General features: G+C 35.5%; 1 protein-coding gene across 1 annotated transcript in view; it reads right to left on the bottom strand.

The window, feature by feature from the left end:
• CAND1 (cullin associated and neddylation dissociated 1) overlaps positions 1-23,855 on the bottom strand; it is a 42,656-nt gene that overhangs the window by 5,812 nt on the left and 12,989 nt on the right. The window contains 13 exon segments of the mRNA XM_003126362.4: positions 273-380; positions 2,574-2,738; positions 2,821-2,990; positions 5,183-5,278; positions 5,946-7,439; positions 7,756-7,897; positions 9,454-9,746; positions 13,386-13,531; positions 14,704-14,809; positions 14,894-15,150; positions 16,619-16,742; positions 18,624-18,778; positions 23,801-23,855. Coding sequence (XP_003126410.2) covers positions 273-380; positions 2,574-2,738; positions 2,821-2,990; positions 5,183-5,278; positions 5,946-7,439; positions 7,756-7,897; positions 9,454-9,746; positions 13,386-13,531; positions 14,704-14,809; positions 14,894-15,150; positions 16,619-16,742; positions 18,624-18,778; positions 23,801-23,855 — 3,311 coding nt within the window.

Genomic DNA, 23,855 nt, shown 5'->3' with positions numbered 1-23,855 from the left:
CTTTTGTGGTCCTATCACAATTCAACCCATTATCAATACTTAAAAATATGTGTCTTATTGCTAAACAAAAACTTTTAAGCATAGTACTTAACAGGGCTAAGCTTTCTTAAACATGTACATTCAATAGGTTAACTTTTGAGACCAACTGCTATATAGGGTGCTAGCATAGTTAGATTTGGAAATCCACAGAACAAAACCAACTAGGGACCCTGAACACACAAAGTCTGGCCTAAGTAGATGTCTATCAATGACGTGAGTATGCTCAATGTTACCTTAGTTGTACATGTAGCACGCAATGGCTCAACAAGTCGGTCCAACCTCTGCAGTACTGCACTTGGACAAAGGGTAGAGAGTCTCACCAACATTAAAAATGTTAGCATCTATTAGGAATATAAAAAATTAGATTTTGCATTATTTTCTAAAGACAAATTCCATATTCTCTGGAAAAGCATTTTTTGTTTTATGGCAGTGCCTATGACACGGGGAAATTCCCGGACCAGGGATGGAACCTGCGCCACAGCAGTGACAATTCTATCCTTAACCACTAGGCCACCAGGGCACTCCAAAGCCTTTTTATTTTTTTTTAATGATAGCTAATGCATTTCAAGATTTACTGAACTTTATTTCTTCTGAGTCAAATAACACTGATTTTTTTTTTTTTGCTTTAGTTAATTTAATAGAAGTATATATAGTTGACTAACAATGTTGTGTTAATTTCTGCTGTACAGCAAAGTGACTGAGTTACATGTACAATAGTTTGCATCTGCTAACCCCAAATTCCCATTCCACCCCTTCCCCCACCTCTGCCTTGGTAACAAGTCTCTTCTCTGTAAGTCTGTTTTTGTTTCGTAGATATGTTGATTTGTGTTTATTTTAGATTCCACGTATAATGATAGCCTATGGTATGGTAACCTCTAGTTCCATCTACATTGCTGAAATGTCATTATTTCAATTCTTTTTTTGTGGCTGAGTAATGTTCCATTGTGTGTGTGTGTATAACACACATCTTTATCCATTCATCTGTTAATGAGCATTTGGGGTGTTTCCATGTCTTCATTATCATGAACAGTGCTGCCATGAATATTGGGGGCAGAGCATGTATCTTTCTGAATTTTATAGTTTTATCTGGATATATGCCCAGGAATGGGATAGCTGGATCATAAGGCAACACCATTTTTAGCTTTTTCATACTGTTTTCCATAGTAGCTACATCAACCTACATTCCTAACAACAATGTAGGAGGGATCCCTCTGGCAAAACTATTAAAAGCAAAATAACTAGCATGTACCATAAAGTTTCATGCAATGTAATGTGCCATTTGGAATCACACAGAACTGTCTCAAGTCTTATCTAAGGAATTTCAGCTATAAGCACTGAGTTACCTTATCTACCATGTGATCCTAGAGTACAGAACTAGAAAAGCGGTTCTTAAATCTACAGCTGGGGAGCTTTAGAAATACACCTATTCCTCAGCCCTGTTTCCAATGATTTCTACCTCACTCATTGGGATAGTCAGTATTTTTTAAAACGCTCATGTGCACCAGATGGGAAAACACTGAATAACAGTTTAACTGGAAGAATAGCTTTATAAGAAACTTCTAGTATCTTAGAAGATTTTCCTGAAAAATCCCCAAAAGCCTGGTTATTCAGATTAATCCATATAACGTCCAATAACCCACAGTCTTTTCTCATGGATCCTTTCATTTCTATAATTTGTGGTCTTATTATTTCTTTCAGGGTTCTTTTCATGGAATTCTGGGGAGGGTCAGGTTATTCCATATTACATGATAGAAATGTGACAGTTTGCGTTCTAAACAGTATGGCTGAATTACTGATCAACTACTATTTTTGCCCTGCTTGATCAAAGGCCCTGAGTAGAAGCAAAAGATTTTTCAATTTATAGTTCACACTGTAAATGGACAGAAGCAAACAGGAAAACAAAAAGCAGTTTTATGAGCAAAGTTCATGCTTGAAACCTAAAAAAGCAGTATAATTTCCCTATTGTTGCTTCTACAGATTGCTCTATACATCTGCAAACAGTTCTTAGATGTTATCCTTTAACAAAATCTGATATTGACATCCTCCTTTGATATTGATGTCCTCCTCCAATGAAAAGGTTTCTTGGGCGTTCCCATCATGGTGTAGTGGAAGTGAATCTGACTAGCATCCATGAGGTTGCAGGTTCGATCTCTGGTCATGCTCAGTGAGTTAAGGATCCGGCGTTGCTGTGAGCTGTGGTGCAGGCCGCACACGTGGCTCGGATCTGGAGTGGCTGTGGCTCTTGCATAGGCCAGCAGCTTTAGCTACGACTGGACCCCTAGCCTGGGAACCTCCATATGCCACAGGTGTGGCCCTAAAAAGAAAAAAAAAAAAAGGAAAAGGTCTCTGGCTTTTTCCCATGTCAGCTGATGTGATATTGCATCGCTGTTAGTTTTGCGTACTGGAGTTTAATAACACACTAAAATCATGACAAGCAAACCAACCCTTCCCAGTAACAAGAGTAAATAACAAGGGTGAAAGTCACTACTGCAAAGTCTTCTAAAACATTCTATAAACAGGCACAAACATCTTACCTTAATATCATAGTGGTCCTTCAAACCATCTTCAACATGATTTAGAAATTCAAAGATATCAAGTCTATCCAAACAACTGTCTAGAAGGGTGTACATACACTCAAATGCTGCCTTTCTAATATCCAGGCCGTCATCAACTGTATGCTTAAATGGACCCATCTCTACCTGTTGAAGTAAAAAAGAATGTGTAGATATACTTGAAAATGAAACAGGAGTTTAGGTAAACAGTGTCATCTGAGTAACTTACCTCTCTTATAAGCTCCTTTCTAACTTTTGTTTCATTATAAAGATGTGGAAGAACAGTATCTAGAAGATCTCTTATTAACGATGGCTTATTATGTGCTGCTGAGTTGAATGTGACCAAGGCTACTCTTCTTACATTCAAATCTGGGTCTTCCAACGTCTTTAGGAAATCACCTGAAAAATTCAAGGATCAAACAACATCGTTATGGTAAGCTTAAAATAAAATACACATTATTTTTTTCTAAACTGACAGTTTATTATTGTTGGTATTATTTCATTTCTTTACTGTGGGTCACAGAACATGATGAAATACTAAGTAAACTATATAATTTCTTTTGGCAACAGCTAAACTATCACATCTGAGTCTGAGTGGATTTAACTGATGAACATATTCTCACGCAGAAGGAAAAGAGTGAAAACCCCAAAAGCTCCCAATTACGTTTATAGATAACCGATTAAAAGGCGGGTAGCAAAGAGAAGTGATAGAGCCAGCAACCACAAGAAGCAGTAACTTGAATGATTCTCCTTAGAGCTCAAAATTATTAGTACTGGCACTAAAAAAAAACAAAATAAAATAAAAACCAACAAAAGTGGAATCTGAAAACCTGAGTTCAAAAGATACACCCTGCTTCACCTGTCATCTGTATATGACTCCTGGCAAGTTATAGACAAGAGCCTCAGTTTCCCAGTTTATAAAATAAGAACCTCTTAGAGCCCAAAGCAGAATAAAGAGCATGTAAATTACTGAACAATGTCTGGTACACATGTGATAGTCACATGGAGCTGTTGTTCATAATATAATCTCAGTGCTACCATAGGCAATCTTTTAGAATACACAGGGGGAAAAAAGTGCCAGAAGAACAGAATGTACCACAATGGCAACTGAAGAAATGGGAGGGAAGAAAATATTTCAGACACCACAGGTGGTAAAGTCAAGGTTGACCACCTAGAAAAGTTCTGACTACAAAAAGTTTAAGAGATAAGCTCGGGTTTAAAAAGAATTTAAATACACTGGACTAAACCTCCTCACCTCTTTATTTAAATATACTATAATTACTTAGAATAATTACTATAATGATTAATTAGAATAAAGTATACATCTGCTTTCAGTAAAGCACCTAATGTATTGTTATTATTAAGACAAATGTTGACATCAGTGGTCCCCAACAACTTGGTCTATGAACTTCAATTTTTAAAAAGCTTCCTAGGTGGTTCATACAGTCACAAGTATTCTAGATCCCAATTCAACCAGAATGATTTGATGGAATGGCATAACTACACTAACAATGCTCACTGGTTGACTGTTACCAAGCTAGAAAGACATCTCTAAAGATCTGGACACAGGTCTCTTCCTTTGTCCCATCTTGTATAATACCAAAAGTGTGAATAAATATAACCAAGCAAAAATACCGAAGGAGAACAAAGGCAAAGAATCTTTTGATAGACTTTCTCTAACTTATTTCTAGGTCCCAGCAGTGGCACCCATTTATTCCTGTTCCCCCTCCTCTCCTTAGTCTGAGCTGGTAATCCCTTTCTGTAGTTTTTATTTATTTACTTACTGTCTTTTTAGTACTTTACCCAGGGCATACTGAATGTTCCCAGGCTATGGGTCAGATCGGAGCTGTAGCCCCTGGCCTATGCCACAGCCACAGCCATGCCAGATCTTTTAACTCACTGAGGCTAGGGATCGAACCCGTATCCTTATGAATACTAGTCGAGTTCGTTTCCTCTGAGCCACAATGGCAAGTCCTTGTAGGTTTTGGCCCACTGCAGAATGGGGTGAAACTGCAAAGCTTCTTTGCCAAATCTATCCTCTCTGCTGGTATCACCATTACTCTGTCTTCAAGAAAACATCAGAGAATTTAGCTACTAAAAGCTCTAGTAAAATTGATGAAAACAATGCAGGAATGCAGGGAAGTTATAAAATCATAAAATCATGAAAAACAATGCTAAACACTAATTCTTTTCTTCACAGAAAGACAGCCCTTGTCTTTCCTAAGTATCTTCTCTTAGTTTGGGTAGAGCTAAGTACCAGAAGAAATATCTTTTTTTATTCTTAAATTTCTATCTTAAACATAAAAGCCTCTCCACAGATCCCCTTGGGAGCTGTAAGGATACAAGTAATAACAGAAAATTGTGGCCTTCACAGCTCAGATGAGATACATTCACAACTGGGTATTTCAGATTGGTGAGAGAGATCATATATATCTTTTTCCCTTTATCTATTAGTTTATTGTAGGTCATCCTCAAAATATGGTTATCAAATGTATGGTTGACTTTAAAGGCATCCTAGCATAGTTACTTATTTCAGCTATGTGCAAAATTAAGTAGTTAATTCAAGTATGTTCATCTTCATTTCTACTTACCTATGCAGTTCTTTAATAGTGGATCAATAGGTTGTGGATGATCAGAAATAGTAAACTTCACAGCTGTAACCACTGAGCTTCGGGCATATGATGAGCCTAGTTGAAAAAGCAGCTTTCAGTCTGCTGGTATTCAATAAGTCAACTAAAATCCATGGACATCTTTATCATTTTCAAGTCACTTCAAATAACACCAATGCCTTTTAATTCCTTAAAATTCTTTGGTCAAGGGGAGTTATTTCTTACTGCTCTCAGGATACTAATGGAGCAGAGTTTACTCATCTTATGAAACATAACCCCATTAGATTTCAAAAGGTACAATTTCCTCTGGGAAGGAGGCAGCCTGGGAAACCAGTATTGAAGCATCTATCCCTTACAAAGAAACTAGTTGACTGTCAAGTTTAATTAAAAATGAAAGCAATTTCTAAAAATGAAGAGCCATTATTACTTTCTCCTTGGTCAGCTGACACTGATAAATTCTAGAAGTTTTCAGATCTTTTCATTTGAACTAAGTTCACCAATTTTAGTGCTGTAATTAATACTAGCAAGCTTCTCTGGCTATATTAATTCAGAGACACCAGTCTTCCACATTTTAAGACAAGATTATTAAAGCTGTTGTAGTTTCTGACGTTTAATATATTTATTGTATCTAACTACATACACACTCTTTATCCTTTTAAATAACAAAATGTCATTTGAATATGGCTCCACATCATAATAAATACAAATAAATAACATTTTAAAATAAGAAAATCTAGGTACCCACCTGATATTAAGTACCCCTTTAGCCTTGGAAGGAGGGTTTCTGGATCAATTAGAGTGAGTTTGCCTAGACATTCAGCAACAACATTTCTGGTTCCTTCTTCTGCACACTCACAGTGCTTTAGCAATAAGGCCCAAATGTTTTCAACATAGGGTTTTAGGCCCACCACTGATGCAGAGCTAATAATTTCCTTCAAGGAATGAAGCAGAAGATACTGCCTTTTGGGTTGACTGGTTATTTCTTGTAAGACAAATGGTAGATATTCAGGAAGGTTGCCCACACTAATGCTGCCTAATGCATAGGATGCAGCTGATTTGACTTCTTCACTAGGAGATGAGAAGGCTTCTAATATCACCGATTTTAGTTCGAGCTGCCCACTTAAGTCAATATGATGCCCAACTTCTCCAAGAGAAAGCAGAGCTAAGAGGCGAATAGAATCTGTAGACCTTGAGTTCTTGACATCTTGAATAAACTGACCGACTACAGCTGGTCCTTCTTTAGGGCATGCTCGAGTAAGAGCAGCTACACATTTGGCAATGGAATAATAAGACTGCTTATGAGTAAGAGCTGTGCTCTGAGAGTAAACTGGACCGGTCAGCATACGCAACAAATCCATGTATCCTAGATTATTTGTTCCAGTGACAACCAGAGCTTGGAAAAAGTCTAGCATGGCACTAAGAGCTCCCCCCTGCAATAAAGGTGACCTAACAAGTCCAATGAGTTCATTGAGAATGGATCCACTTATCTTTGAAAGGGAGGAAGGATACACTTTTGCCAGTGTGGTAAGAAAACTGATAGCCATCTGTGAAACATGCATATCACTTTCACTGATAAGAGGAGGGAGCTCATCTAGAACTGCATCAATCATGGCAGCTGTCAAGCTGTCACTATAGTTTTTAATTAGAATATCTAGAGCAGAAAGGGTACCCAGTTTCAAAGCTCTCTGGTTTTTCCTGAGAAACGAAGCAAGGATAGGAACCCCTTCTCCCAGGACAGGCCGCAAATCTATCTTCAAAGGCGACCCAGCTATCAGCGTCAAGGCCTTCACTGTAGTTAACCGAGTAATCTCATTCTTTAGTCTCTCCAAGAAAATCTGAAGTGTATTAGGCAAGTCAGAACCCAAGTTGTCTCCAAGGTTGCAAATAATTTGTCCCATACAGGAAATAGCCCTTTCCTTGACTTCCTGATCAATGTCGGCTGCTTTTAACCTCTTAATGGTACAGGTAAATAGATCTTTGATGTAAGGAGTTGCATCAAATGAGGAAGGCTGATCTAAAGGACGAATTACTTTGACAAGCTGTTGAGTAACAAGAAGTGCTTCAGATGTTATCTTGTAAAATGGATCTCCAACACAAGCCACCACTGGAGGGACCAAAGCTTGAACATGAGGATGGAAGACTTGAGGAGAGTGGTTACAGAGGATTACATATAGACAGGACAAAGCATCAATCTTCAAATTTGATGAGCTTGATTTATCATTCAGTGAGAAAATGATTCCTAAAAACCAACCAAAGGGGAGAAAAAAACAGTAATTTTTATGCAAGAAAAAATTTAAAGCTAATCCCTAAAAGACTGCTAAAGTTTCCACCTCATATTATCTCTAAAGCAGTAAGAAATTCCACAATCTATGATTTAAAAAAAAAAAAAAAAAAAACCAGTAACTTTTAGGTATTCAAGATGGTTCTATAAAAAAGTTTCATGTGCAAATTAAGTTGTCACAAATTATCCACTTTAAGGAAACAACTATGTAAGCTTATCTAAGTCTTAATAAAAGTCTCTAAGTCCCAAAAGTGATTTACTGTTTCTTTCATACCTGGTACCAGTACAGGAATGTGTTGTGTTAGGGCCCCAGGTAATACATTTACCAGTTCAGTTAACATGTTAAAACAACACTGTCGGGTCTTCACACTTTTTTCTTTCATCTGTTTGTGCAGAGCTTTAACAATGTTGGGAACCTGTAATTATTAAGCGCTCATTAGCTGGTTCGGCTATTTGTACTTTCTCAGTACACTTAACACAAATTACAGGGACAAGGAGAAATGGAAGATGCTTTTTTTTTTGGTCAAATTCTAAATTCAGCTAACTGCTAATAAGATTGTTCAACACAAACTTTGCTGCATCTACTATTTATGTTCTCTTGTAACTATATTTGCTTGATACTAATAATGACAGCTTTTCTGTTTTCGTATCTTTTTAAAGCAACAAAATATCTTCCTTGATTAATTTTAATTTTGAAATGCACAAGACTAAACAAATCTAAACAGTTTTTGAACAAAACTTTGGGAGTATAATTTATAGTCTTTTGAATGGAATTGGCAGATATAGGCAAATTAAAGGAAAAAGACAAATTATGGAAAAGAAACCATTAAAGAGGTCCTTGTTTTTCCTTTTTGTTTCCTGTCACAGTGAAATCATCCTCACTTCAAATGTAGTTACAAGCAGCAGAATATGATTCAAAAACATCTGTTTCTAAACTTTAATATTTTGTTAAGTCAATAAAACCTAAATAAGGTATTCACTAATGAATTTTATGTGTGCCGGGATACAGACAAACCATAACAAACAATGAAATGAGAACTAGAGGCAAAAGAAAACACCTATCTAATTAATTCATCAGAGCATCATTAAAATTTCCCTTTTAATGAATTTTTCCCTTCTCTATAGAAAGGTAGAAATCACGGGATTTCTTCCAATTGCTCATGTCCTCTATACATTTCAATTTCTTTCAATTGTTAATGTCCTCTATACATTTTATCTTTACAATTAATATTCACATAAATTTTAAAATTTAAGTTCACCACAAACTTTAAAATTTTTACTACTTGGACTAAGATAAATATAGCAGTACATCCCCTCCCGCGGTTTAGTTGTTTAGTCCCTCTCAAGATTTGTTTTGTACTCTATAAAAATGGACAAATATACACCCCATTGGACTTCTGTAGAGCTTACATATAAGATAGGAAAATGCCTAGCATGTGCTAAATATTGGAGGGCAAAAAGCCCTACTGTTTAGGATTTTAGAAAAGATGTCCTAAAGTTAAAAAAAAAAATTATTAATAATGAGAATGGGCATACACAAATATTATGTAGCAGGCACTTCACTGTATGTTTATATAACCCTTATTACAAATGAGAAAAGTGAGGCTTAAAAGAATGTCTAAATAACTTGTTCAAGATCACATAGCTAAATTAGGAGGGAAGGGAAGCTAAGAACACAAGTAGGCTGATTCCACAGCCCTAAGACTTTTCCATTAATGTATCAAAGATAAAGGTTACTTTACTAAACCTTAAAGCTAATATTGTTTAGCCAGGAAAATAAAGGAACTTTGATCCAAACAAATTATTTACAAGTAATGTAACATGAACACCCACATACTACTATACAAACATATCCCAGAATTCTGTTTCTCTACAGCTATTTTGGAATTCCTATGTCCATTAAAAAACACCATTTTTTTCAAAATGATCACATTTACCAGCATGACTTTCAAAACCACACTTTTAAACTGACCTGACTCTGAAGCATTGTTAAAGGTGTTTCTCCCTGTTCCATTGCATCAGGGTCACACAGCCAACTTTGCACAGGACGAGTTTGCTTCAAAAGAGAAAGGTATGCATGAAAAACATCTGCCTTTACATTCTCTTCACGCTCTTTAAATCTGGATATCAATGCAGGAGAGACGGTCTTGTAGAATTCTGGAAGCATTTCATGCCTTGTGCTAACTACAGCATCCAAGCACTTAGCAGCTGCACGTCTCACTTTCCAACTCATGTCATCATCGTCACTGTATTCATCATCACTCCCTAGAGAGAAGTTTTGATGTTAACAGGCTATTAATCATAAGAAAAGTTTATTGCTTAATAAAGTGAATTGAAACGCATAACTAAGTTTTCTAACTTGTCACTAAGACATACAGCAATAGGTAAGTTTAAAAAAGTATATGTAAACCAGAGGCAGAGTTTACTCACATAAATTTACACATAAATAAACCTCTAAAGAAAAATGACCATGATTTTATTTTTAATTCGTTAAACATTTTCTCATTTATGGGTGATGAGCTGCTTATTAACTCTTTAAAATCATTAATACACTAGAGTTCTTTATAATATATTCATAAAATCATAAATATCCCAGTCTTTCTAAATGATAAGTTCAATTCAAAAGACTTAACAGTATAGGAAAATCAAACAACTACTGAGTTTATAAGCTAAGCCATAAAATAGATTTGCGGTACAGATGATGTGAGAAAAAGATGAATCCCAAGTCATGCTGTGAAACTAATTTTTCAGGGGAGAAAAAGAATCCTGTATCAGCTTTGTGACTACAAGGCTTTTCATTAAATTTACTGATAGGCTATTAGGAACTAATATGCATATTCTCAACCTTTTGGCTTATTATTAGCTTAATATAATTTAAAGAAACTATACTTTCTCAATTGCAACATAATTCTGCCCACATAACAGAGCACCAGCTTCTCCAACACCTGCTAAACATTAGGACAATATTCTAAGCATAAGGATTAACAATTCCATCTCACTTAGGTATACTTGCTAACTTTTATGTGTGTGAAATCTCTGAAAATTACTTCCTTCTAACACTACCAGGCTGAATCATGAATCAGGAGAATGACCTGTAGCAGTTCTCACAACAATCTAAAATTACTAACAATTTGTTATTCTTAGATATAAGACTGTAGCCCTGAAGTGATTCCTCAGTGGGAGGGAAAAAAAAAAAAATGTCATCTCTTCATTGGCTTATATTCCAATTAGCTTAAGACTTAAATGTAGCCAACCATGCCTTGGAAAATCAAGGACATATAATATGATTTTCTAGTTTCCAAAAGGTTTAATTTCATCTTAGCACTTTATAGGAAAACCCAACCAAATACTGCTAAGCCCAAGACATTTGTTTTATTCATCAATACCTATTTGAAGAAAAATTACAGGATACTATCAAAACAGACTATTTAAAAGCAAATAAATACAGAGATCCCCAGTGGCCTAGCAGGTTGGGTATCCAGCACTGTTGCTGCTGTGGTGGGGGTTGTTATTGTGGTGCAGGTCCAGTCCCTGGCCTAAGAACTTCTGCATGCCACAGGCCAAAATGATGATGATGATGATGATAACAGCAAATAAATAAATGAAAAATTTCCACTGGCAACCCAAATATGGGAATTACTTTACAGAAATATACTTTAGGAGTTCCCTTCATGGCGCAGTGGTTCACGAATCTGACTAGGAACCATGAGGTTGCGGGTTCGATCCCTGCCCTTGCTCAGTGGGTTAACGATCCAGCATTGCCGTGAGCTGTGGTGTAGGTTGCAGACGCAGGTCGGATCCTGCGTTGCTGTAGCTCTGGCATAGGCCAGTGGCTACAGCTCCGATTCGACCCCTAGCCTGGGAACCTCCATATGCTGCGGGAGTGGCCCAAAGAAATAGCAAAAAGACAAAAAAACAAAAAAACAAAAAAAAATATATACTTTAGTGGCAAAAGTTACAAAAAATTAAATAGCCTAGTCACTGAAATTATGTTGGCTTTATAAGTTGGCTTTTATACAATAACACTATGATAAAAAGATACTAGGTATAATACACATAACTGATAAAGCAGCTGAAGGACTTGGTGTGTTATTCAGTGTCAGTACTTAGCACACTAAAAACCAACAATCAAAAAATTGGAAACTTAAAATGCTACTGCTTTTTTAAAAGGACATTCCTATTATAAGCTGAAGTTGCCCTTCATTAATATAACACATTTACCAAGTATCTAATATGTGCCAAGCACTGTCATAGGCAATGAGATAAAGCAATTAATAAAGACGACTAAAATTAAAACCTCTGCCCTCATGAAGCTTACATCTGGTAAGTAGAAAATATAATGTATCAGAAAATAATTAGATGTAATGAAGAAAATATAAATGCTGCAAAGGAAGATATGAGTGTGAAGTAAGGGGAAAGCCCTGAGATGGGAAACTGGATAAAAGGAATGTGTAAAAGAAAGTGCTTAGGTATAACCCCCAAGTTTTTGGCCCAAGAAACTAAAAAGAATGGAGGTGCCATTCTGAAATGGAAACGTCTAAAGAAGAAACAGGTTAGACAGGCAATGGGGGAAGGGTAGGAGAAGATATTTTAAACATCTAAGCAGTGTATCAATTAAGCAGGTGCATGTATGAATCTGGAATTCACATCAAAGATCTGGGGTAAAGATAAAATTTGAGTTTTCAGCATATTGATATATAAAGCCAAGAGACTAGATGAGGATCAACAAGATTTTAAGAGTATATGGAAGTCCAATGACTGAGCCCAGAAATACCCAAAAGTTTAGTGGTCAGGGTGATGAAGAGGAACCAGTACAGAGACTGCGAAGGAATAATCACAACAACAAAACTAAACCAGGAGGGTGTGGTATCCTGGATGTTTAAAAAATGCTGCTAGTCTTAGTAACAGGCAAAGTCAAACATTTGAGGTCACTGGCAATCTTGTCCATCACTGGAAGACTGGATTCAAGAGCAAAGGGGAAAAGGAGTTGGAGAGCATTCATTCTTTTGAGGAGTTCTACTGCAGTGGAGAGAAATTGGGCAGTATTTGCTAGAGTCTAACAGGGGACGATTATCAGAAGTTTTTTGTACTATTTTTTTTTCAAAGATTGATGAAATTACAGATTTTAGAGGAAAGTCATTACATAAATCCATTCAAAGAAACAAACTGTCTAAGAAAATTAAGAGGAAATCTACCAGCTCATATACCTAATAACTTACCCATTTAAACATTTCAATTATGATTCTTTTAATACTAGCAAAAAAACTAAACATGAGCAACCTTGTGTCCTTGAAGTGCTACTCCTTCCAGAGTAAATAGGACAAATCACAGGATGATGACACATCAATCTTGGCAGCCTCAGAAATGTTATATTATTCATGAAAGCTAAATGGAGCCTCCGACATTATTTAGGGTTTTTCATTAAAGTAACTATGTATAAAAGTCAACCAAACTGCTATGAATGTTACTTATAGGTACAATTTCTAAAATAACATTCACCTCCCTCCTTACAAAAAACTTTGTAAGAAAAAAAAACTTTGCAGAAAATTTAAAGAATAAAGAACAAAAGTCACTTATAATTGCTAAAACAAAAGAAAAACGCTAGTAACATTTTTCAGCATATTAAAAAAAAAGTGGGACAGTAATTTTTGTTACCTACTTTTCATCCAACTTATTAACCACTTTAACAAGTATTTTTCTAGAACATGATTGTGAAAATGCTACATAGTTCAATACATGGATGCCTATAATTTATTTACTTGATTTGCTACGTCTGAATATTGTGGTTACTTTTATTTTCACTATTATAAACAAACATACAATCTGAGGTAAGAATCATCTCCATCTGTAACACTAGGTCTTTCACAAAAATTGAACAAATTCCTTCTACTTAATTTGAAATACCTTGGTCATCATCATCACCGCCATCCGCATCCATGGCGTTTTCATCTTCATCTTCATCATCGTAATTATAATTTGGGTCATAGGTAAGATATTTAAGACATATATTTATAATGGTAGAAACATGAGGATATACTTCCTTAGGACATCTGAAGAAAAAAAAACAAAAGCTGCTTTGAATAACTACTTTTCTCCTTGACTATCTGCCACATTTTGCTTTATACCAGATTTCTTCCTTCCCTTTAACACAACATAGGAAAATGGTTTCAGCCTTTTCAGCACCAAGAACGCCTTCATCTTTCCCTCCCTCTCTTCATATTTTAAATATTTACTTTTCAAATTACTTTTTCTTTATCAATTTTAAGACGAACCCCTCCCATTTTAACATCTCTGAAGTCAGGATGATTTATACAATAAATGGTATGTCATGGTTAGAGTGGGTCATACAGAGAGAAATCTGAATATGCTCTATCTTTGCTACATACAACTAGAAGACCAAGTCCAGATCAATGTTTACTTCCATAACCAGGGTTATTTGTGAAAATGCCAGTGCACATTCATGTAGACTTATCTTCTAACTTTATGCTGAGAAGACAAAATATATAATAAATGCCTAATAATAAGGGACTAACTTGTATTTCTCAATTAAAAAATAGAAATGAATCCAACAATTTGCTTTTAACAATTTGACATAACTATAAAGCTACTCATCAAAAACCATGAGTGGAAAGTAACTATTTACCATTACTGCAAGCAACAACAGTGAAGTCTTAAGACACTGTGCTATTACAACCCTATCAATTCTAGCCAAAAGCAAAAAAAAAAAAAACATCCTGCCACTTAGCCAGTATGGCCTAAAAGTTTTAATTAGAACCAAGGTTTCCAAATTGAACATCACTGCCCTAGCAAAATGGATGTAATGATTCTCAAAAACTCTGAAGAGACATGAAATTCACAAATGTGTATTTCTGACCAAATAATTTATCCTAGCACTCTCTCAGGATAGAGGCTATATGATTAAATTAAACTGAAAGACAATTATAAAAACCTTTCCCGACTTTTTTAAGCAAGGTCCTAACAATGAGGAAACATTTCAAAATAAATATACGGACTATATTTTAAAATAAGGATGATATTCACTTCAAATACTGTGTTGGTTATCGGTTATTTAATACATGCTTAATTAGAACACATATGAAATCCAAAACTCAATTCCAGCTGTCAGTAAAATAACCCATCTTCCCTCGCCCATCTAATCTAGATCTTAATCATTATTCTCTTAAGGAAATTTTTATTTGAAAAAGAGATCTTAAAAACTTGCCTTCTCACAAATGATTCAAAGGCTTGAATGCAGTACTCTCTTAATTCATCGTCATCTACATTACAAAATTTTACCACCAAAGGAATTATCTTCTCAAGGTATTCACCTAAGAAAAGCATATTAGTTCTTAAAAATATTCATTAATTTTTTTTAATTAAAGAAAATTTTAAGATATTTAAACATTTCTTACCTATTCTATGACCAGCTTGCCTACTAATAGCAGCAATACACTGTATGTAGGTTCTTGTTGTTGACATGGAATCATTTTTGGACAACTCTGACAACAGATGTTCGATAAGATCTACAAAAACTATATTTCCACAGCTCATAACCAAATGGCCAAGAGCAATAATGGTCCTTTTCCTCACTGCAAGTCTAGGGCTGGTCAACTGGGGGAGCAGACAGGTCAGAATTGAAGGATGGAAATTAACAAGAAGTCCTCCTTGCCTTAAAACAAAAAGAAAACAAATAAATTGAAGATGTCCAAGGACTACTGAAATCCCTGGCCTCTTGACTCCTGCTTCTCCCTATTGTCTTTCTTCTACAAATCTAGACACTAAGTTTCAATGATCTTCTTGATCCAACCCTCTATTCCAAATCATTTGACATGTGTAGTTCAGTGACTCAATAGCAGTCAAACTCCTGTGTCCTGTGCCAGGACCTTACTAGTGATCAAGTCACACGTAGGACAAATGGCCTAACTGAATTTCCACTACTTACAAAAATTAAATATAAATTCCTCACCCTCCTAAGATCCCATCTGAACTTTTCATTCTATATTCTTGAAAACTAGAATACAGTATTTCTAATTCTAAGACTACTTATATATTCTGATATACCCTGTGGGCTGTGCCCTTTGCACTTTTCAAAACTAAATTCAAATGCCACTCTTTTCATAACAAACTTTCTTGGATCTTTTCATTTTAAACTCCAAAATACACTGTACAGAATATTTAGTCCAACTCTGCCTTATACTAACAGTGTCATTTGTGTTCTTATCTTCTTATAGCGAAGAATAAGCTCTGTGTGTGCCTGGATGATCTCTTCGCTTTTACTATAAATTAGTACCACATGAAGGCACCTGATTATTTTCAAACTCAAGTGAATTAGCCACAAATAACAGACAAATAATGATGACATATAATGATTATTAGAATAGAAGACAAACTGAAACTGATAGGTCTTTTAAGGTTATTACCCCCTGGGAGTTGCTTAAATCTTTCCATCTTCCCAATTTTGACTTGCAAAGGAAAACAGTAAAGCAACAAGTTTAAATAAAGCCAAGCTCCTTCCTCCCTGCAACACATGCTTTAAAAACATGGTTGCTGAAGTATACCAGCATCATTTTAACTGGAAAACCTGTTACTCCTATTGGATCATCTCCTTACCCAAGTAGATCATTGTATTCAAGAATATCAAAGAGTAGAACAATATAAAAACTTTGCTGAGGAGTTCTCCTTGTGGCTCAGGGGTTACAAACCCGACTAGAATCCATGAAGATGCGGGTCTGATCCCTGGCCTCACTCAATGGGTTAAGGATCTGATGTTGCTGTGGCGTAGGCCAGCAGCTGTAGCTCCGATTTGACCTCTGGCTTGGGAACTTCCATATGCTATGGGTGCAGCCCTAAAAAGCAAAAAAAAAAAATAATAATAATAATAATAAAAGAATAAAAGCTGCACTGAAATATTTTAATCACAAATTTTATTATTTTTCAAAACTACAAAAAATATGGTGCTATGCAATATTACATGATAAATTTGCTTCTGTCCTCACTCCTAACCACACATTTATAAACCAGACAAAATTCAAACATAAATAATTTTAGACCAACTTTACTATATTTATCAGGAAGGGTTTTTAATAAATGCACAAATACTTATATTACAAGTAATAGAAAACAATAATCATGATTACCTGCTCAACATATCAGCCATAATATCCAAGGCTTCTAGCTGAACAGAGACATCTTCCTGCTTTGCTATTGCACTGGTAAGACGCCCAGTAATTTTTTTACATACATTAGCAGCTAACGCAGAGCCTGCATGAATAAAACACCAATAATGATTTAAAGGCAAGTATGTTTAATTCCATCTTATATTCATGCTAGTTACCAAATATTCAGTCTTGATTCCGAGACTGACTCAAACCCAGGTCAGAAAAATGCGTGTTTTTAAAACAGGTTATTTTTCAATAAAATAATTTTTTAGAAATAACTTGGGAGTTTCCATTGTGACTCAGCTGTTTACAAACCCAACTAGTATCAATGAGGCCTCGCTGAGTGGGTTAAGGATCCAACACGAGCTGTGGTGTAGGTCACAGACGCAGCTCAGATCTGGTGTTGCTGTGGCTGTGGTGGAGGCCAGTTGCTGCAGCGCCTGAATCAACCCCTAGCATGGGAACTTCCATATGTCACAGGTGCAACCCTAAAAAGCAAAAACAAAACCAAAAAACTTAAAAAAAAAAGAAAGAAAGAAAACAGATTTAGAAATAACTCTAAAAGGAATACGTGGGAAATATGGGAGAAATATTGATTTAATAAATGCTACCTGACAACCATGTCTATTAACTGGCACAAATGCCAGCTATGGAGCTGATATGACAGCAGCTGTACCCTTACATCTCTGGTTTGGAAAGCAGCAATGCGATTTTTCTCTGAGTCCCCCTTACTAGTAACCTAATTGGATCCTTTTCAATCCAAATAAAGTAGGAATGCTGTTCCAGGGGACTCCTAAGTCAGGGTTATTACTATTTTAAAGTAGATTCATGTTGTTACTAACAAGGAAGAGAAAAAAAAGGAACAAGAAACTGTGAACATAAAAATCTTCATGGTGAATAGACTTGTTAGAACCAGAAATCAGCTTAAAAACATGTTTCAATGAGGGGAAAAAATGAGGAAAATGTCAAAACTGTTAAATCAACAATTAATTAGTAAGGGTTTATTATTTTAATGACACTGGCATGATGTAGAGGGAAAAAACTATCAGTTTTGAATTAAAAAATAATGGATTATGAATCTTCACTCAATCAGGTAATCAAAACTTTGGGTGAATTAACCTAATCTCTCTGAATTTCAGTTCCCTTATCAACAGTCTACATTAAGACCTCCCATATGGCTCATGTTTAGACAAAGTGAAATAATAACACACATCTCACATAGCATGAAAGCTAGCATAGTGAGAATAATAAATATTAAGCAAATGACTGAAAACTACATATTAAGATGACATTATTACCAAACTACATCTTTCCATGAAATAGGGAGATAGTTATTTCACCCCATTTGCTGATGAGACAGTAACTTTTAGCCAACAGCTTAGTAGTCAAGACCAATTCTAAAACATGCATTACATAAACACTTCTGTTAGAGGTTGAAAGCTAATTACTTGACAAATTCATTAATTGTAGTTTTAAATTTTTTAATTACAAGTAGCTACAAAAGGCTCAGCCTTAAAGATACTAAGTAAACTGAACTATTTCACAGCTGCCTTAATGTTAACGTTTTACATTATAAATTCTAATGCAAAGCAAAATTAATACTGAAAATAGAAAGCTAATCAGAAAAAACTCATGACTCTGGTTATCTTTTTCCTCACTGCACAGGTTGACTTTATTCTACGAGTCATGGTACATACAACAATGTAAAACCTTGCTCCAACATAAAAGTCCTTCAGAACTGTATTTCTAAGAGCTGCTTAAATTCAGTCAAAGTAGGAGTCATTTAAAACTAAAGAATGAATTTATGTTTAAGTTAAATTAAGACTTTGCACTTTTTTTCCTTCACTGTTCAAAGGGATGCTTACAAAGACATTTTAGGGATAGATACTTCTCTCCCTCCCTAGCTAGGAGGAAAGAAAAAAGAAAAGTGTAAGAGAACTACTTCCATTTGTAAAAGGGGGAAAAAAAAAAGGCTCTTGCTTACCACTGGAAGCTGGAGGAAGTTCTCCAATTACTGTTTTAAGGCCAATACTTGAAATATCTCGAAGTTGTTCTTTATCAGAAAGCATGTTAGTGCAGAGGGTATCTACAATTGTCTCTACTTGGTATTCTTTCACTTTACTCACTAAAGGGCCAAGACTGCAACACAAAGAAGAAAAAAATTTTTTAATCTAAATAAACACAAAAACAAAAAATTAGACAGGTAGAAACATTAACTTTTCTGCCTAGTAACTGTCAGCACAAACACTATGCCTGTATCATAGTATATGAATAAGAGTATTTTAAAATTTCTTGATTAATAAGCTCTTGGCAGTTTCCATTTGTTTCCCACTTATTTCCATCCAAGTATCATGAAACTCAAGTCGCTTTCAGCCCTCCTCCCCTTTGCAAACACTTCAAATACCCACATCTTATATTAATAAAAAGGCTAACTAGGAGTCTGTTTATAACAAGGATCCTATGATTTACTTGCAATAGAAATTCTATCCAATATATCACATTTTGCCAAATGTGACCCTTCCTTCCTACCATCTATCACCAACTCCAACTCAAGAAAGAATTTATATTCCTTTTATTTTCTCGTTTAAATTTTAAAAGTGTCAAGTAACTGGTTGCAAAAAGCAAGTAAGTTAGAACTATTCTGTGCTTCCAAAGCACCTTATACATTTCTTTCATTACTGCAGGACTGCATATAGGTACACTAGTTGAGGACAGAGAAAAGCCCTGCCTTTGTGTCCTTCTCACAGCATTTAGCACACAGTAGATGTCTGATGCATGAGCATTAAGGAGCCACTGTATTCAAGACAGTACTGAATAACAAGTGTGGTCCCTATCTTCAAAAATTTACTATCTGGTTAGTGAGCTAAGGAATTCACGTTAACTACCCGTGGTAGCTCAGTGGTTAATGAACCTGACTAGTATACATGAGGACGCAGGTTCGATACATGGCCTCGCTCAATGGGTTAGGGATCCCGCACTGCTGTGAGCTCTGGCATAGGTCACAGACGTGGCTCGGATCCTGCGTTGCTGGCTTGTGGTATAGGCTGGCAGTGACAGCTCTAATCTGACCCCTAGCCTGGGAACCTCCATATGCCACAGGTGTGGCCCTCAAAAGACCAAAAATAAACAAATTAAATGAAGGCATTCACTACTTTGCACAATTAAAAAAAAAAAAAAAAAAACCTTTAAATTCAATTTTTTTACAGACAGGTATTTACAGACAGGAGACTACACCTCAGAGAAGACAGATTTTTTTTAAGTATTGGGCTTTGATGGGATATAATTAGAGTATTTCAAACAGAAAGATCAGAGTCCAGAATGAGTGCAATACATACTGAAAGAAATGAGAAGTCAAAAGAACTGCCTGACACAATAGGAAAGGCAGGTGTCTGGCATATTATGGAGAATCTTTAAAGTTAGGCCAAGGAATTTAACTGTGATATGGTAAATTGGGAGCCAATGCATTTTCTCAAGCATAAGTGACATGATGAAAATAATTAAATTTGTTAAATGTTTGGATCAATTAGGGAAAAAAAAGAAAATCACTAGATTCTCATATCTGCTTTTGTATTTAATCTATTTTCATATCATATGTCATGTGGTCTGTGGAAAATTACACTATACACTTAGAAGAAAATGAGCATCAAAAGGGAAATAACACCTAGTATTATTCATATGATAGTTTGGAACTTCCAGAATCACAGATGTTCCAGAGACCCCCAAATCAGACTTCGAGAACTAATGCTATAAAATATCTGATTAACCCAAAAGGAAGCATGAAAAAAACAAAATACACACACAAAACACACACACAAAGAAACAAATGGAAAAAATTAAGCCAAATGGCACTCCTACATCTAACTACATCAATATTTACAATAAACAATGATCTAAAAAAATTTCTACAAAGAGAAGAAATTATGAAAACTCAAAAGAAGAAAATAAACTTCAGAATCAACTTGTATAGCTTGTGGAAAAAAGCACTGATTTTTAGAATTAAGTTAGCATTAAATTAACCAGAATTGACAACCTTGAGTTATCCTGTCCGAGGATATAGAACTATCTTTCCATTTGTTCCAAGTACATCTTGGTTATTGGTCAAGAGGGTTTTTTTTTTTAAGTTTCTCTTTAAATTTTTTAAAAGGATTAAAACCATACAATATGGTTTAACTTTGACTTAAACCATAAAATATCTTCACCCAAGGTCACCATTGTAACATTACTTACTACATTTATTCCTAGGCATTTTGTATTTCTGCTGCTGTAATAAGTGGACATTTGCTTCCATCTCTTCTAACTGGTTGTTATTTGATTATATGAAAGCTACATTAATTTTACATCCTATTCCTTCACTGAATTGTTACTGCTTCAATTTTTTTTCTTGAATGACTTGGTTTTTCCCAGGTACCTTTTAAAATTCCTGTGTCTAATTTCCTCACCTTGTCTTATAGCAGAGCTAATAATATCTTCAAAAAGAAATGTAATGAGAATAGAGATATATCCTTGTTCCTGACATTAGTTGAAGGTTATCTGGTTACTGGCATTAGAGCTGAGGTATGAATGTGTGTCTGCGTACTTTTAAAAAAAGTCCTATTGATTCCTTGTTATTAAATGTTTTACTTGAAGCAGGTGATAAATTCACTTTATAGTGAGATAAAGCATCCCTGACCTGTTCTTCACCCTAATGACACATTAAGTACAATGCCGGTTTCTGGAAGGTGTTTCACTCCTCTAATTATACTAAGTAGCCTAAGTGTTGGATTTTTTTTTTTAAATCAAGAATCGAAATTGATCTCATTAGTGCCTTGACAACCAGATAGCCTTTGATCTATTAACATGATAAAATAAAGTATTAATAAAGCACTTAATATTAAACTGCTCTTATATTCTTGGGATGAACCTCACTTGTTAAGGTATGCTACACAATATATTGTTGGATTTTATTTTGAACATTTAATGAAACTTGTCTGTAGGTTTTATTTTATAATAAGAGTTATCCTTAGGATTTGTCATCAATATTTTTGTTTGTTTGTTTGTTTGTTTTTAAAGTCCTTTTTTTTTTTTTTTTTTTTGTCTTTTTGCCATTTCTTGGGCCGCTCCCGCGGCATATGGGATGTTCCCAGGCTAGGGGTCCAATCAGAGCTGTAGCCGCCGGCCTACGCCAGAGCCACAGCAACGCAGGATCCGAATCCGAGCCGCGTCTGGGACCTACACCACAGTGGCTCACAGCAACGCCAGATCGTTAACCCACTGAGCAAGGGCAGGGATCGAACCCGCAACCTCATGGTTCCTAGTTGGATTCGTTAACCACTGCACCACAACGGGAACTCCCATCATCAATATTTAATTTAAACAAAAGACTGGAAGGTTTTCATACTTTATGTTCTGAGAAAGTACTAGAACTATCTTATCTGTACTGCAATTATGTGTTCTTCAAGGTTTTAAAGACTGTGAGAAAGACTTCTGGGCTTGAGCTTCTTTTGGGTAATGAATTCTTTGATAGATCTTCCAATTTCTTGATAAGGCTACTAAGTAAGTAATTTATCCATCAGGATTTTCCTTCCTCCAAGAATCAGTTCCTGAATTTTATCTCCTAATACTACTTTTGTTTAAATCTTAATTCCTTTCTTATTGTCCTGAATCTCCCCCCTCCCCAATCCATTACATTTTAAGTATAAAAGACCAGTGAGTAGTTTCCTTGTGATGCAGGGGATTAAGGATCTGGCACTGTCACTGCAGTGGCTCAGCTCACTGCTGCAGCATGCATTCAATACTTGGCCTGGGTACTTCCACATGGCATGAGCAAAAAAAAAAAGATCATCAAAAGATGAAAAGCTTAGGTTTTGAATAAGTAAAGATTAAGGCTCAAGCGAATAAAGACCTGCGTACCTCTCACCTTTCAATGAGGGAGAGCCTACTTCTTATTATTTTTTAATGGCCATACCCACAGCATAAAGAAGTTCCGGGGCCAGGGACTGAATCAGAACCACAACTGGGACCTACACTGCCCTGCAGCAACAATGGATCCTTTAGCCCACCACACCAGGCCAGGGATCTAACCCATGCTTTCGTAGTGACACAAACTGCTGCAGTTGGATTCTTAACCCACTGCACTACAGCAGTGGGTTAAGAAACTTCTATTAACATTATTAAAGGCTGGTAATTGATCAGCAAATATTCTGAACAAAACAATTCTGTCAGTACAAAGTGCATGGCAAAACAGAATTAAAAGGTGAAAAATAATGATTTAAGTAAAACTAGATTCATTTGCATTATTCTGCAACTGATTTTTTGAAGGCCCATTTTATTTTAAACTTGGAAACGTCCGATGTTAGAGTTGCACTGCATGTCTAGAAATTCTATGCTGACCAATGATTTCTCACTTTTGCCTGTTTTTATACAGCAGGTACGTAAAACTTTGACCTAAAATAAATTTAAAACTTTTATAATGAAGTCCAACAAAGGTAATAATGAGACAATGCTTTATTTAAATTGATACCAAATATTATATGCCATTTAAAATGACACAAAATTCCCTAATTTATATGTAAAACCAAAGATTATACTTACTAATAACTTACCAAGAACTCAAATTCTATACCCTATTACTAAGAAAAGTCCACCTATCAATATTATACCTAATAAGATGCTCTCAAAGCCCTGTACACACAAAGGTTAACTGGAATTCTCAATTTTTAGGAAGATTATTTTAACTATTATATCATCAGTTGCTGATTGAACTATGGAGTTACCTGCTGTTATTCTTTACTAGGTCTTTATTATTTTTTATTCCCTTCATTGGTTCTTAAAATCCGGCCCCCCGCCCCCGGCTGGAATATAGAGATGAATAGCAAGCAAACAGGCCCTTTCACCCAGCCAAAAAACCTAGCCAAACAAGTAAGAGAACTACTCTTTTTGAGGTTTCCTATATGTACTTATTAAGAAGTAAAATAACAGGAAAGACCCTGTCTAGCCAATATGGAAACAATGTATAAGGAAATGTCTCATGTACCAAATACAAACACTAAATAATCATCAGTCACCTACAAATTCTAAAGGAAAACTCAAGAAAGACATAACACAAGACTAAGACAATTTACCATTTATTACACTGAGTTTTTGAATGGAAGTGTAGACGCAAAGCAAGAAAAAGCACCTTACCATTTGACGGCTAAATTCTGTACCTCTCCATTTTTATCTTCCAGTAACTTCAAAT

The sequence above is a fragment of the Sus scrofa genome, chromosome 5 (genome assembly GCF_000003025.6).
Source record: "Sus scrofa isolate TJ Tabasco breed Duroc chromosome 5, Sscrofa11.1, whole genome shotgun sequence".
Lineage (NCBI taxonomy): Eukaryota > Metazoa > Chordata > Mammalia > Artiodactyla > Suidae > Sus > Sus scrofa.
The sequence above is the reverse complement of the archived record's forward strand: the minus strand, read 5'-3'. Positions and strand labels throughout refer to the sequence as shown.